Raw genomic sequence first — 15,994 nt, 5'->3', positions numbered from 1 at the left:
GTGTTCATCCACTTTCTGGGCTAACAGTAAACACTGTTCCTCTGTCCAGTCGGGCTTTCTCGTCCTGCGCCGACGTCACGGCGCTAGCTGGAGGCAAAACAAAGTGAAAACTGGAGGCGGCCAATGCAAACCAACACAGATTCGGCTACATAAGGAGCTTAAATTACTTTTATTATTATTAAAGGTCATCTTGTTGTGTTGTTTGGTGCAAGAATCGATGAAAAATGAATATGCTGTATCTGATTTAAGCTAAATGAAGAATTTTCTGAGAGGATTCTTAAAATCTTTATGAATACGGGCCCAGGAGTACATCTACTTTTATTGGTAATCCCCAATCAGGTCATAATGTCCAGTAAGTTTGAAAACTGTTGGCTCAGGGACTTGTGGACTTTAAAATTGCTTTATGAAAAACAAAAAGTACTCAACCTTACAATGTGATATATTCTCTGTTCTTACCCAGATGGGACCCATTAATATTGCAAGAGCACAGAATTACTAGTCTGTTACTGGAAATTACTGGAGAAACGAACCGATTCTCAAATTTAAAGCTTTTTTTTTTTTAATGTTGTGTATACTTGATGGTTCATCCATACATCAACCAAATGCTTGAGACCTCCTCAATTCATGCTCCAATTACTTAAATGACAGTGCTTGTAACAATATCTTTATCCAGAACACCAAGTGCATTTCGTTCGGAGCCTAAAACATCATTACAAGCAGCAAATGATTGCCACACACTATTATTGAAGCCCTCTGAACACCAACCGTTATAGGAGAAGTCACCGTCCAGGTAACAAAGTTCCAATTCTTAAATAGTTTTCAACCGAGTTAAAAAAATTTGCAGTCTGATACAGAAGGCTAAGAGACCTGAACAATATGAAAGTGCTAGTCATTAATTTACAGAGATCAGGCATCACATAGTCCTATGACAAGTATCCAATATGCTACATTTGAATACACATCGACACCTTACAAATGCCTCTGGTTGTTTGACCAGGCAACTTAAAAATCAAGTGCCTTGGCTAGTTATGTACAACATGAGAATTGTTTTTTTTTCTTTTCGTTTCGTTTTTTTTTTTTTTTTTTTTTTGATGAAGACACACTATTGCCAGAGGTATAATCTTGAAAAGGCCCTTTGGGCCGTACAGTGACGATGAATTTGACGTTACGCCTCAATTTCAATTCTCTAGCCCCCGTAGTATGCGTTTTGTGTGTGTGTGTGGGAGTTGCCACTATGGTACCTCTCCTAATTTCTGGATTCCATAAGAAAACATTGTTCAGAGCTTTATTTTCCCCCCAGTTGCTTAGCGTTCAAGTTCTTGGTTTGTTTTCCCGGGCATTGGCTGCATTTGGTTGCTTTCCCACGTCTTCTGGTGCTGTTTAAATTTGATAGTCAGATTGAAGAGTGAGAGAAGAAGAACCAGTTCTGGAACCACTACTTCAGGGAGCGACACAAGTGTTTTCAATTCACTACATTCAGTCACAGTTAGAAAGGGGAAGGGAAAGAGAGGACTCAATTCATCCCAGGGGCGCTGCCACCAAAGTTGAAATTGGATGGCACCACGGGAACTGTGAACTTGTAACCTCCGTGCTTCTCGATCATCTTTGATTCTAAAAACAATCAGAAACGGGGGCGAAATCAGCAAGCGGAGACATTTTGTCAGTTTATTGAGTGTTTTGAGCTTTGACAGACATGTTTTGGGTCCAATATCTGACAGAAAACAGCTCAAATATCATTTTGGGGGAACAAAAACTGCTGCGCAATCCATTGCTCAGCTTTTTGCCTCACCGTGTGCCGCTCGCCGCTGATCTGCAAGTGTTGCAATATCCTGAAGATGTTTTCTTTGTTCCTCATCGAGACACTGTGTGAGCGCCTGGTACCATGCTGGGTCACGACCCTGGACATCTGAAGGAGAGAAAGCAGTTTCTTTAAAAACATTTGAAGTGTATTAGGGTTGGGCGACATGGCCAAAAAAATATCACAATATTTTCTTTATATCACTCGATATCGATAATTATCACGATAAATGTCAAATTTTTATTTCTTTCACGCTCCTAAGTGAAAGTTGAGCGTTAATTGTGGTTTTAAACTACTGAACATAATGACAAATAGGTGAATATTTCACAAATCTCAGGTTGAACATAAATATCTTAATAGAAAAATTAATTTGCTAATAGGGGATATTGTTTCAAGTTTTGAAACAGGTTTTTTGTTGCCTGACTTCAATGGCATGTTTCTTCAGCACAGTTTGCAATATTGCATGTTTCTCAAAACGATATTTGACTGAGTTGGCAGTAGTGTTAGTTAAATGAGTTAGGATGCAGATTTACGGTAAGAAAAACGGTAACATCTGTTGAAAAAAAAATTAACGACCTCAATTTTATTTGTTAAAATGTAATATTCTGACTTTACCATTGGTTTATGGTTGGATCATTTGAAGATCAAAAAAAGACAACACAAGAACGGGTATTGTTCAAAATTCTTGTGTAACTTTGATGGTTTTGGTATTGACTACTGTATTTATGTCACACACACTACAAGTGAAACTCGTACTCTGTATTATGGCTTTGAAGATCTGGTATTCGTCGACGAGGTTGTCTTCATCATCCACCGAGGTCGTGTAACCCTCAAGAGCGGTCTCCTCTGCGTCGTCTTCCTCCCAGTCTTCATCGTCACCGTCCTCTCCGGCTTGTTTAGCTAGCATTTCAAGGTATTCCTGGCCTTCTTCATCTATGTCATCTTCATCACTGCCCAACTCCGCTGCACAAGTATGCAATGAGTCACATGTCAGAACTATACATTCGTGTTTATCACATTGAGGAAAAAGAAGGAAAGAAGAGGGAAATGCATCAATCAAATATACCAAATTAACTGGATGTAATCAGGGCTGTCAAATGATTAAATCGCATCCAAAATAAAAGTTGGTGTTTACATTATATGTGGGTGCACTGTGTATAATTATTTTTGGCATAAATACACACACATGCTTGTATACATTTAAGAAAAATTTTAATACATATACTACTATATATAGATTTATATTATATATAAATATAAACATTATATATAAATAATTTTTTCTTAAATATACATGCATGTGTGTATTTATATGTCTAAAATAATTATACACAGTGCACCCACATATATTATGTAAACACCAACTTTTATTTTGGATGCGATTAATCGCTTGACAGCCCTCGATGTAATACAAGCTTGACTCCTTATTTGATTGGACAGCCAACAATGATCAATTACTCCAAATTGGACTAAAAAAAGTTATTTATATGCATTTATTAGGGCTGCGCAAAGATTAATTGCAATTAATCACATCCAAAATAAAAGTTTGCGTTTACATAATATATGCTTGTGCCGTGTATAATTCATTATTTTGTATATATACAAAATAATTAATTATACACGGCACACTCATATATGTGTGCATATATATATTATATATGAATAACACATTTTCTTAAATATATACATGCATGTGTGTGTATTCATATATACAAAATAATTAATTATACACAGCACACACAAATATATTATGTTAACACAAACTTTTATTTTGGATGCGATTCATCGCAATTAATCTTTGCACAGCCCTAATTTATATTTAATATGAGGTCATGTGACAATGTAGCATATTATATGAATACTTAAATACTTTAGACCATTAATATTCAGGAATATTAGCGATTTGCTGCACTGACACTGTCAGATAAGAACAAAACAATCTGAGTTGAGCTGAATAACAACACTTGTCTTTGTACAGCTACTTTACAGCTGAATCGAATTGGTTTCATAACTTATGAACTTTGAATTGAATCAATTTGAGCAGAATGGCAATCTGTTTTACAGCTAAAGTCAAATTTTTTAACAACATAACAAAATAAATAAATGATAAATGTTTGAAATGGTTGTTGCATAAATAGTTTTACAGGGAGTAAATAAAAAGGTAGTATTTATTCTGCACAGAGACACTGAATCCAGTCAATAATAATCTGACAGAAAAATGCAATGCATCATTTTGTACTAAAACTATATATGAATGCAACTAATATATATATGAAGAGTTCAGATGCAAAAGCCTCTAAATGCCATTTGAAATTTTCTTCTTTAATGATGATTTTTATCAAACTTGTATATTTAAGTTCAGTAATTTCACTTAAATAACAATTAATAGGTAATTATCATTGCCATTTAAGTGAAATCACTGAACTTAAATATACAAGTTTGATAAAAATCATCATTAAAGAAGAAAATTTCAAATGGCATTTAGAGGCTTTTGCATCTGAACTCTTCATATATATATATATATATATGTTATATATGTTATATATGTTATACCACCTTTAATTTGGAAGCCTGATATAGAAGCCTTGGGAAAATCTCATTTACCAGTCTCATCTTCCTCCTCTCCGCCCTCTTCATCGTCATCCTCGTCATTTTCGTGCTCGGCCCGGCAGGCGTAGGCCCTCTTCAAGCCGTTGAACAGAAGGATGGCAGCGGGAAGCAGTTGACCTGCGACCTGGTTAACAGCCTGTGGCCTCTGGTCCAGATCCATGAGCGCGCACAGTCCTAACACACACATCTTTCGATCGTGGAGCCTGCAAACAACAGCGATGGCATGTTACTCTTGCCCTGAGAAATGTCTGTGACGGTAGACGTGACGGTGTGAAGCGTGTACCCGAGGAAGCAGTCGATGTCTTTGAGCCACTGGGAGATGAAGTGGTTGGTGATGGGCTCGGTGTTGTTGGGAAAGCGCAGATTCTCCAGTGTGTTGAGGAGAAGAGAAGGACTGTAATAGAGCGCAGCGATGGCCACCTGCAGACACATGGTCCTCAACTCACTGGTCTTCACTTCACGCGTCAGACGCTCCAAAGCGGTCGTTACAAACAAAGGCACCACCTGCAGGAATGAACACCGAGCTCATTAACTCTGTGAAGCCTGACATATGAATCAACAGTCAGAAAGATTTGAAGTGTTTGATACATCAGGCCTTTATGCTCATATATTAAGATATAGGAGAAGACTTGAGGTCCAAACTGAGTAGATGTGTGGCCAAAAACAAAAAAACCCATGGTTTTCATACAACACTGCTAGAAAGAAAAATCTAACGTGGACATAAATATCAAGAAACACACCTGGTCAATACCACGACCTTTGCACTGCAGAATGATGACCTCCAAGAGCTTGGCCGCATGGCATTCTGGGTCCTCCCCTGGGTCTCCAGACAAAATCTGATTGGGCACACACACACAGTTTAACTAACACAGTCAATCTGCCACTCTCTTAAAATCAAGCATTTCAGTTGCACTTTATTTTAGTCCTGCTTCACATGCATGTTCTTACTATAATGCTATGCTAATGCTAAACTTAACCTTAATCCATATTAGGTCCAAGTAGTTAGCTCATATAGTCAAGCTGCGTCCGAAATCGAATATTTCCCTACTATATAGTATGCGAAAAACAGCACGTGATTAAAGTAGCATATCCGAAATCATAGAATTGGAAAAACGTTAGTTGAAAAGTACCCGGATGACCTACTACTTCCGGCGAGATTCTGAAGTGCGCATACGATGGACACTTTACTTTCCCATGATGCCACGGGAGAGTGGTTGTCGTTATATTTGAAAATGGCTGTTAGGCCGTGTGTCCACCAAAGTGTTTTTAGCCCGCTGAAAACGCCGTGCTTTGAGCGCTTGAGAGCGTTTTTTCGTTGCGACGTTTCGTTGCTATGATACAGAATATCCGCGCCACGGTTTACTTGTAACTGATTTCGCAGATAATTTGTTTCATACTAAAAAATTATTCATCCATTTTGTTCGGTTAGCTCTGTTGGTTGATGTCGTTATACAGAAAGAATGTTGAGACAGTTGGTCAGTGTGGTTTAGTCCCGCCCCTCCTCTATTGTGATTGGACGGCTGGGTAAAAAGTGACAGTGATGAGCGCTGCGTTTTATACAAAGTTGAACATTTGTCAACTCTCGGCGACCAGTAAAAACGCTGGGTGCTTCAGCGTGAAAAAAAAAAAGATCAGCACCTCATTAAAAAAAAAACGCGGCGCTCCCATTGAAAACAATTTAAAACGTACGCCAGGCGCGTGGAAAAATGCTTTGGTGGACACACGGCCTACCGTTAGGAGATAAACAGACACGCATGCGTATATCTATTGATTCATTCATGTTTATTTATCGATGGTAATATCACACGCAAATAAATGGCTTTTTCCTTGCCAAAATCGACATCTGTCATTGTTCATAGGGGTTGTGTGTGTTTTATGAGGTCAATTTTTTTAGGTTTGTTTTTTGAGAAATTCCACAAAATGCGTGATCTACAAGAGGCTGACCGACGCCTCCTCTTGATTGTCGGCTCAGACGAAATAAAAACGCAGATGAAAACTGAAAGCAGAACTAAAAACAGCGCGTAGTTGGTGCAGTCACTGGAATGGGCTCTTTAAATTTTCGCACTGTTGTGACAGCGTATGTCACGCGACAACTACATGGCGCATGTATTACGTCCGGACTCGTTCATACTACCCGCATTCATACTATATACAACAGGTCGCAAAGTACGTTCTTATTTAAAAGGATACTCCACTTTTTTGGAAATAGGCTCATTTTACAACTCCCCCAGAGTTAAACAGTTGGGTTTTACTGTTTTCGAATCCATCTCTTATATTTAGCAGAATATTAGTAAACAGACAGTTTCTGGTCTCATTGACTTCCATAGTATATTTTTTTCATACTATGGTTTTTTTTTCATACTATGGAAGTCAATGAGACCAGAAACTGTCTGTTTACTAATATTCTTCTAAATATTAGAAAATCGTCTGAATAGATTTGAAAACAGTAAAACTCAACTGTTTAACTCTTGGGGAGTTGTAAAATAAGCCTATTTCCAAAAAAAGTGGAGTATCCCTTTAAATATAGTACCTACTCACATAGTACGCGATTTTGGACGCAGCCACACTGTTTAAAAACTGACATTTGTTTTGGTTTGTATGAAAATAGAGGGACTGCTGTACCTTTTTGCACATACTGTAGATTACTTCAAGATATTTGGTGTCAGACAGGAGCGTGTCTGTGTCGACTGTGACGTAGTTATGGAGAAGTGGCATCATATCTGAAACAAAAAAGGTTCATGAAGCGTTACTCTTTAAATTTTAAAGTAAACCACCGCCACACATTTCTCAACCAACAGAAATCTCCCTGACGTTCCGTTTACAGTTTAAGGAGGAAGTTCATCGAGCGAACATGCAAAGTAAACGCTAGCTTCTGCATTACCCGTGAAATAGTCAAATCCGTCTTGCTGGAAGACCTCATAGACCAGAGGGAGGAGCTGCCACATCTGAGGAGAAACCTGCTGACACGTCAGACTGTGGGCCAGGGACAGGATCTCCTCGTAGAACTCTGGGAACATTAACATCCAAACGATGAACACACAACCAAAAGATGGTCACACAAAACAGGCTTTCTCACTAGCGAAACTCACCCAGGACGTGCTGCTGCAGGACTGTGCCAATCACCTGCAGACAGATGCCCTCTAACTGCTGGGTAATCTGAAATCAGCCAATCAGCAGTGTGTTAAACAGTGTCTCTTCATTTTCTTTCATAAATAAATGACAGTCACACATTTTTAAACATGCATTCGGTTCAAGTTAATATTTTAAAGGGATTAGCATGAAATTGTGCACCGTGAAAGCATTTGCTATACAAATATAAAATGTAGATCGATTTCCTCAAGGCTATTTAAAGACAGTTCTGCCTTGGAGTTTGTGGGCGGCTGGAAGTAATTCTACAGCCCATGTTTCTATTTTCTCACCTCTTTATGGTCCTCCACTACACTCAGCAGTGTGTCAATGGTGTTGAGGATGCCCATGGCGGTCACTGCTTTATCGTCACCTCCTTCCTCATCAGGCCCCGTCTGGATCACTTGGTTAAAGGTCATGGCCTGAGTGAGATGAATCAAGCAGGAATGTTTACACCAAGAAGATGATTTTTGTTATGATTAGGGATGCACGATATATCGGCCACCATATCGGTATCGGCCGATATTTGCTCATTTTTATGTTATCGTTAAAGCCTGACCGATAAAGGATTTTGAAGGCCGATACCGATACAAATATTTGTTGGTTTTAAAATCCGATATTCCGATATATCGGCCGATATTATTATTTTTTATTTCAGAAACGCGCAACAAAATATTAACAGATTTCCCTAACATTAGTTATTTATTTATGAGTTTTAATTAAAATAATATGATAATGCATTTTTAAAAGAAACTTGTTTCAATTGTCACAACAGAACGGAGGAACATCAAAATATACTAAAGTTCTGATAAATAAAATAATAATTAGTCCCTACATTGCCTTAGTTATAAGCTACCTCATAATTACAATGTCAGCTTGCTTATCCCTTTACCTGCACTTTGCACTTTTTGACAACACTCATGACATGGTTGACGCGTGATTCATCCGTTTTTATTTTATTTTTTAAATATTCATTTATCAGCCATTATAACTGCCGATACCGATATTTTAGAAAATGCCTAATATCGGCAGATAATATCTGCCTGCCGATATATCGGTCTGGCTCTAGTTATCGTTATCGGCCCGATAATAAAATTTAGCTGATATATTGAAGCTGATAAATAATGAATTTTTTCCTTCAACACTTGACACCTGAGACACTTCAGATGCACACTGTTCAACATGATTGATGCTAATTGCTTGAAATATGCATGAATATGCATGAATTTTGAACAATACCCGCTCTCGTCTTAGGACAACTTTGATGAACTTATTTGATCCACTTCAAATGTTGACTACTGTATGTAAGACTTGTAATGGCCTTAAAGGGATACACCACCCAAAAATGAAAATTCAATCATCATATAATCACCCTCAAGTTGTTGCAAACCTGTATGAGTTTCTTTCTTCTGCTGAACACAAAGGAAGATATTTTGAAGAACGATTGGCACCATTGACTTCCATAGTATTTTTTTTTTCTATTTGGAACTCAATGGTGCCAAACAACTGTTTGGTTCCAATCGTTCTTCAAAGTATCTTCCTTTGTGTTCAGCAGAAGAAAGGAACAACTTGAGGGTGAGTAAATGACAGAATTTTCATTTTTGGGTGGAGTGTCCCTTTAAATTTGATAAAACTAAATTTGAGACTTGCATGGACTCATAAAACAGTTCTTACCAAATGCTGGGTCATCTCCACAGCGATCGGGGTGACCTCCTCACTGTACTCGCAGATCATCTTCTGGATGACGTTGGTGAGATCGTCATTCTCTGTCTCGCGCACGATTTGGAGGAGAGCCTGCATCACGGGCCGAATGTGGGGGGTGATGTAATCTTTGGCTGATGGGAAAAACAAACAATTAAAGCCATCTCAAATAAATGCAAGATGGAGGGTGGACACAGAAAAAGAGTTGAAATCTTCACCTTTCTCCTGATTGCTGATGAGGACCTGGAGGGCGATGGCCGCCTCCACTTTCACGGGCATCTCGTTATCGTTGATCAGACACAGGCGGGTGAGCTCGAGGGCTGTCTGCAAGTTCTGGTCACTCTTGAACTTGACCTCGCAGAAGTAATGAAGCACCCAGCAGGCCTAGAAGCAGAATTACCATGAAGTAAGACAAGTGGACAGAGTTTGCGCCACTCAAGACTGAATTATTCTTTAGGGACATCTCTCACCCTCGCTCTCATGTAACCCAGCTCACTGCGGAACAGAGGAAAGACGTGATTCTGCAACATGAACTCCATCTGGTCTTTGTAGATCTTCCTCTGATTGAAAAAAAAACAAAAATCATCAATACAACTACTACCCAAAAATCTGCGTTGGCTATTCTAGGCTGGATTGAAAAGGATTTGCATGTGTTTAAGTCTTTCAAATTTAAAACATTCAAGCAATTTTTAACCATCTTTTGTAGCTTTAACATCTATATTTCATTTAAACAGTGAACACTATACAGTGTATATGTGAGTATACAGCTACATGAAAAAATTAAAGCGCTGTATTATTAAAACTGACCACAGCCCGACCGATAAAGGATTTTGAAGGCCGATACCAATACAAATATTTTTGGGATAATTTTTTCGGCCGATAATTTTTTTTTATTAAATATTGTTGGATTTCACACACGTGTAAAAGAAAAGCTAACTTTTCTGCACAAGATACGTTTGATACTTTTTCTCTATGTCTAAATGTTCACTCCTCGCAAGTATAACTTACATTTTACAATTCAGGGACTGTAACTAGAGATATGCTACTTATAAATCCAGTAATCATTACTTTATTTAGGCAGAAAAAGTTCATTGTTGTTTCCAAGCTCATTAATGTTAACGTTAGCGGTCTTCCACTGATGATAGTGGCATTAGCTAGCTTTGTGGTTAGCTAGTCTAGCCATAATTTAGCAATAGATAACATCATACTGCAAATTTTAAAACACACATTTTCAATATAACAGGCCAAGGAGAGATGATTGAAGCGTGTTTTGTCCATTTTTATTTTATTTTTTAAATATTAATTTATCTGCCATTATAACTGCCGATACCGATATTATGGAAAATGCCTAATATCGGCCGGCCGATATATCGGTCTGGCTCTACCACTGACTGTGCACTCTTCTTTAATATTCAGGGTTCCCACATCTCGGTTAACTTCAAATTCAAGGACTTTCCAGGTCCAATACTCTCAAATTCAAGGACTTAATGTGGGGTCAACATAGTCTAGATCAAATACATTATAAAATATTCCAAATATCCTGAAACTTGCATTTTCCAGGCATCACGTTTCAGTGGTTTTAGCAATGTTCCACGGTGTGTCTGTACCATCGTAGCAGTTTTGTGTGCGCGTGAACGTCATGGCAACATATAACAAAGTACCTCACGCGGGAAACACTTAACGTAACGCGTAAATGCGTGTAACTAACGTAAATCAAGTAAGTTAGTGTGCATAGGCCACGAAGCGTTGGCGAAATAACACATTAGTGGACCGGAGGTATTTTATTACAGAAAAGCTATGGCACAAAATTAATTCAAGCACTTTCAAGGACCTGTCTCTATTTTCAAAAACTTTCCAGGGCCTTGAATTTTGTCTTTCAGATTCACAAACTTTTAATGATTTCAAGGATTCGTGGGAACCCTGAATATTGTTTGAACTTCATATTAGTTAGACCTGTATTTTGTTGTAGTTTTGAAATCGGAAACGAGAATTTAGAAATTTCACTGGTATCTAAAACGTTTGTAAAATATATAATGTAAGAAATAATCTTTCAATATTTTGGGGAGGGGCCTGATAAAATGTTGGCAGGGCACGGAAATTGACCCACTGGCCCAACCAGGAGAGTTAAAAAAATCCTTGGCATTGCACCCTGAACTGTAATGCAAAATCACCTTGAGAAGAATCTCAGCCAGCGAGCCGATCATGTGAAGAGCGCCGTCTTTTTTCCTGGGGTCAGAGGCGGGTTCAGTGAGGATCTGATAACAGAAGCCCATGGACTTTTGCAGCACCTGCAAAATGACAAAGTTATCACATGTTTCAAAACATCTCGCGATTCATGTCACGTGCAGGTTGTCGGAGAATATGGAGGCTGGCCAGTGGTGGAGTCGTTTAGACGTCACTGGGCCAGTACTATGATCTCCAGTGGCTCTGTGGCTGTGAGTGTGGCGTGAGAGCCGTCCCACAGCCTGTAAGACACAGACCGGAGACGGCACTAAACGTAGACGGACACTACGCACACCGTCTACTAACAGCCAATGACTGACACTTTCAGAATATTAAGGGTATATAATAACAGACGAACGTCGCAAATGTGACTTGACATTTGAAAAAAAAACATGTCACATTACAAAAAAAGGAAAGCGCTTCCTTTGAATAAGATAGACAGCTCTTTGAGATCATGAACGAGCTCTTTCTTTCTTTCTGTTGGAGCAGCAGGGCGCTGATTGGAGACATGCGTGTTGGCAGTAAGATATACACAAAATTCAGCCAAACACAATCACGTCATAGGCCTCATCATGCCAGATGGCGCTTCCAAACACCCACCTCCTTCCTTTTGTTGCACGCGGTGAAGAGAAGCGTCTGAGCTGCAGTGGTTGGGGAGATGAAGTCTTCAAAGACATCTAAGAGGAAGCAAAAGAGGAGACAGCATGAGCAGATCGATCTGGTTTTGGTCTTCTACTCTGCAAGAATCGTTTGTTGGTTCTGCTCTCACCAAATTTCATGCGGATGTACTCGTAAGGGTCTTCCTGCCAGAGCTCTTCATCACTGTCTGTGTAACACATGAGGGGGAACACCACATCCTGAATGATTCCCTGAAACCAGACACAACAAGAACTTGGATAAATTGTATGACATGAGGCAGTGCTTTACAGTAATTTTACAGAGGTTTTTAGGTAAGAACATTTTTGCAGTAAAAATCAATGCAACGCACAGTCACTCGTGGCTTAGTACTAGCAAAACAGTCAATTTTAAATAATTAATTCACAATGATTTAGTTAGCATCTTTAATTTTTAAAAAAAAAAACAACTTTTGCTGATAATTTACTCACCCCCATGTCATCCAAGATGTCCACGTCTTTCTTTCTTCAGTCGAAAAGAAATTAAGGTTTTTGATGAAAACATTCCAGGATTTTCTCCATATAATGGACTTCAATAGGAACCAAATGGTTCAAGGTCCAAATGAGAGTTTCAGTGCAGCTTCAAAGGGCTTTAAACGACTCCAGATGATGAATAAGGGTCTTATCAAGCGAAACGATCGATCATTTTTTTTAAAGAAAGAAAAGTTTAAGTTTTATAAGCTCAAATGCTCGCCTTGCTCTGTTCTGTGTGACTCTCCTGTTCGAACTCGTTCATCAAAATGAACGAATCTTTTTCTGACTCAATTGGTTCGTTGAATGAACCAAATGACTCGTACATTTTGATGAACGAGTTCGAACAGGAGAGTCACGAACGCTCATCACGGAACAGAGCAAGGTGACCATTTGAGCTTATAAAACTTAAAACTTTGTTATTTTTTTTAAATGAGCGATCATTTCGCTTGATAAGACCCTTATTCATCGTCTGGAATCATTTAAAGCCCTTTGAACAGTTTGCAGTTTGCACTGAAAGTGTCTTTTGGACCTTGAACCGTTTGGTTCCCAGTAAAGTGTATTATTTAATTTCTTTTTGACTGAAGAAAGACATGGACATCTTGGATGACAGGGGGTGAATAAATTATCAGCAAAAGTTTTTTTTAAAACTACTCTAACTTGATTCAGAGTGAAATTTCTTATAATTCTGTCACATTTCTGCAAATAATTTAACTCTGTTTCAATGACTCAATCCAAAATACTGATTTTGGATTGATGTTCACTGTGGTGTTTTGGTTTAATATGCGTCTCAAAAACTTTGCTAAACATAGCAGTTTATGAATTGCTATTATTGATTTTGATATTTACATTGATTATCGCCCACATCTAGGTCTATTTTGCCTAATATTTCATAAGAATTTAAACTCTTTCATTGGTACAAAGTCAAACGAATGCTCTGCTTCATGCAAAACAGCATGTACAAACCTGAATGTGTGGCTTTAGGTTCTTCCAGGTGACGGCGTGTGCGATTCCCTGGTTGATGTAGTTCAGTGTCTGCTGCAAAACTCTAGGAGCGACGTATTGCTTTTCCTTATACTGATACAACACCTTCAACAGTACCTATCAGAAAAAGAGTCAAAGTTCATCAGTTATCAGCTCACGTCATGTCAACAACCCACTGAACCATCTATCGAGGTCTCCTGTTTACCTGCTGTGCAGCCACGGCGTAACCCTTGAGGAAAAGCTCTGCAAACTCGGTGTACTCTTTGGTTGTGTTGCCAGGGCTGCCATACCTTTGGGGCAAAAAAAAAAAAACATGCATGAAATCCAGTAACGGTTTGAAACACACAAGATCTTCCGCTGAAAATAACTAATCGAGTGTTTCCAACTGCTCAGCGTGGGCTGAAATTCAAATGGACCGTGAGTCATCTGCCAAAGCTTTATATGTAGCGCTCTCGGGAGGAAGTGATGTTATGTTACTGTACCTCTCGAAGAGCCGGGCGAGGATGTGAAGCGCCCACTTCTTGCACTTCCACCAGGGCTGTTCGGGCCTCTCGTCTTCATCCACCTGGAGGGTCTCCTGCAAAGCCACACAGAAGCACTTTAGAAGATCACGTGCCAAAAATGAACCCTGCATACTATTGAAAAGTAAGTGAAATTGAATAGTCAACATTTTAAATGGGTCAAAGTTATACATGAATTTTGAACAATACTCAAACTTTTTTTGATCCACTTCAAATGTTGACTACTGTATTAGTATGTTGATTTGAGATCTTTAGGTAGAGTTTATGGGTTTTTGTCGGAGAATATGGAGGCTGGCCAGTGGTGGAGTCGTTTAGACGTCACTGGGCCAGTACTATGATCTCCAGTGGCTCTGTGGCTGTGAGTGTGGCGTGAGAGCCGTCCCACAGCCTGTAAGACACAGACCGGAGACGGCACTAAACGTAGACGGACACTACGCACACCGTCCACTAACAGCCAATGACTGACACTTGCAGAACATTAAGGGTACGTTTGTTTTGAAAACGGTAGTTTTCCGTGTACAGATGACAACAGTCAAAATGATCGTGAGAGGGGATCGTTTTGAAAACTCAACTCGATGGCGGGCCAGTGGGTGGCGATGTTACATTGTAAAGATGCACAACAGACTGAACACGTTTTGATAACTGTAATAACAAAAAAGCACACAAAAAAAACATTGCAACTATTGGATGGCAAGCCTGCTACAAAATATGTTTGTAGTGAAGCTTTTGTTGAGGCATCAACTGAATCTTGAAGATGTCCGTTCATTAAAATGAAGATCGAATAAAAGTAAAAAAAAAAATAAATAAATCAATACCCAGTTGATTCTGGCTTATCCACGATGTGTGCACAAAATAGATGCCACAAACGCACCATTGGAGAGGCGCTAATTAAAAAGTCTCCAAAACGGTTTAGACCAAAACTGAAAACTAATTTGTTGCAAAAACATCTACATTCATTTGTAAACAAACCAAAACTGCGGTACGTCACTTGCAAAGACAAATTATGATAACCAGAAGCACATTCTTACCGGAGGAACATCTCTGTCCACGACGGTCTTCAGGATCTCCATCCACTCAGTGAGAATCTGGCGATTGATCAACTCCAGAGGGAGGTTGTACTGTAAAAACACCAATCAATTAATGCCAGACCCAAACTACAAAAAGCTTCTTTCAGGATAAGCGGTGATCTCCTTTATTAGAGAAATGACGGCAATACCTGGAAGAGAGCGTAAAGGATCTTAAAGATCTGCTTCTGAACCAGCGCAGACTCGCCGGAGGGGTCCGGCAGCAACTGTATGAACCGGTCCTTCAGCATTGGCATGAAGATCTGCATGGCAGCGACCAGCGGCTGGCGCTCCTCGGGCTTCTTATACCTTGCAAATAAAGACTTGCATCAGGACAACTGGTGGTAGCGCAGTTAGCTCACACTGACTGCTCAAATCACTTTTTTGGTATACCAGTCAATTTAGTTCTGTTGTTTAAACTATTAAGAAACATAAATAAATCAAATGTGGTTCGAAATCTGATTTGTTTATCTGGACATTGTAAAGGATTCACTTTATCAATAATTTGTGAAAATTATTTAATGAACAAAGCACACAAATGTACGGCAAAGCCAGATAATTAAATCACCATAATCGCATGAATGCAGTTATTTCTTTCCAAATTTCATAATTGTGACAGCCCTAGTTACATGCACTATTAAGTAAATAAAGTGTATGCCAGGTATCATGTAAATGCCTTCAATTATTTTATCAGGAAAATGTTAAAACACTTTAGGCTAAAACCATTTAGAAGACTTGAATTGACAGAACAGCTGATGCATGCGGTATTTGCTTATTCAGTCAATATTTTGATTTCGCAAGCCATAAGTGGACTAAATGTAC

The 15,994-nt window shown here is 38.9% G+C and overlaps 1 protein-coding gene and 2 non-coding genes across 4 annotated transcripts in view; all 3 read right to left on the bottom strand.

Annotated features, from left to right (window-relative positions):
* Positions 1–1,172: 1,172 nt before the first annotated feature.
* The window catches only part of ipo7 (importin 7), a 28,439-nt gene continuing 13,617 nt past the window's right edge, over positions 1,173–15,994 (bottom strand). Inside the window, exons 5-25 of one of the 2 annotated variants that reach the window (XM_089117626.1) lie at positions 15,325–15,481; positions 15,137–15,226; positions 14,070–14,164; positions 13,793–13,877; positions 13,570–13,704; positions 12,228–12,327; positions 12,059–12,135; positions 11,407–11,523; positions 9,706–9,795; positions 9,454–9,619; positions 9,209–9,369; positions 7,828–7,956; positions 7,498–7,564; positions 7,290–7,415; positions 7,031–7,128; positions 5,149–5,244; positions 4,692–4,912; positions 4,403–4,611; positions 2,555–2,794; positions 1,790–1,906; positions 1,173–1,611 (exon numbers count right to left, since the gene is read on the bottom strand). In XM_089117626.1, coding sequence (XP_088973752.1) covers positions 1,514–1,611; positions 1,790–1,906; positions 2,555–2,794; positions 4,403–4,611; positions 4,692–4,912; positions 5,149–5,244; positions 7,031–7,128; positions 7,290–7,415; positions 7,498–7,564; positions 7,828–7,956; positions 9,209–9,369; positions 9,454–9,619; positions 9,706–9,795; positions 11,407–11,523; positions 12,059–12,135; positions 12,228–12,327; positions 13,570–13,704; positions 13,793–13,877; positions 14,070–14,164; positions 15,137–15,226; positions 15,325–15,481 — 2,674 coding nt within the window. In that variant the 3' untranslated portion in view covers positions 1,173–1,513. The remainder of the gene's footprint in view (positions 1,612–1,789; positions 1,907–2,554; positions 2,795–4,402; positions 4,612–4,691; positions 4,913–5,148; positions 5,245–7,030; positions 7,129–7,289; positions 7,416–7,497; positions 7,565–7,827; positions 7,957–9,208; positions 9,370–9,453; positions 9,620–9,705; positions 9,796–11,406; positions 11,524–12,058; positions 12,136–12,227; positions 12,328–13,569; positions 13,705–13,792; positions 13,878–14,069; positions 14,165–15,136; positions 15,227–15,324; positions 15,482–15,994) is intronic. The other variant, XM_039690800.2, reaches the window with a different exon arrangement.
* LOC120492767 (small nucleolar RNA SNORA23) lies at positions 11,583–11,761 on the bottom strand. Its single transcript, XR_005625584.2, has one exon. It is a non-coding gene; the product is annotated as a small nucleolar RNA SNORA23 (small nucleolar RNA).
* Positions 14,379–14,557, bottom strand: LOC120492768 (small nucleolar RNA SNORA23). The gene has a single exon (XR_005625585.1). It is a non-coding gene; the product is annotated as a small nucleolar RNA SNORA23 (small nucleolar RNA).

This window comes from Pimephales promelas, chromosome 1 (assembly GCF_988280905.1).
Source record: "Pimephales promelas chromosome 1, fPimPro1.hap1.1, whole genome shotgun sequence".
Lineage (NCBI taxonomy): Eukaryota > Metazoa > Chordata > Actinopteri > Cypriniformes > Leuciscidae > Pimephales > Pimephales promelas.
Note: the sequence above shows the minus strand (reverse complement) of the source record. Positions and strands in the feature narration are given on the sequence as shown.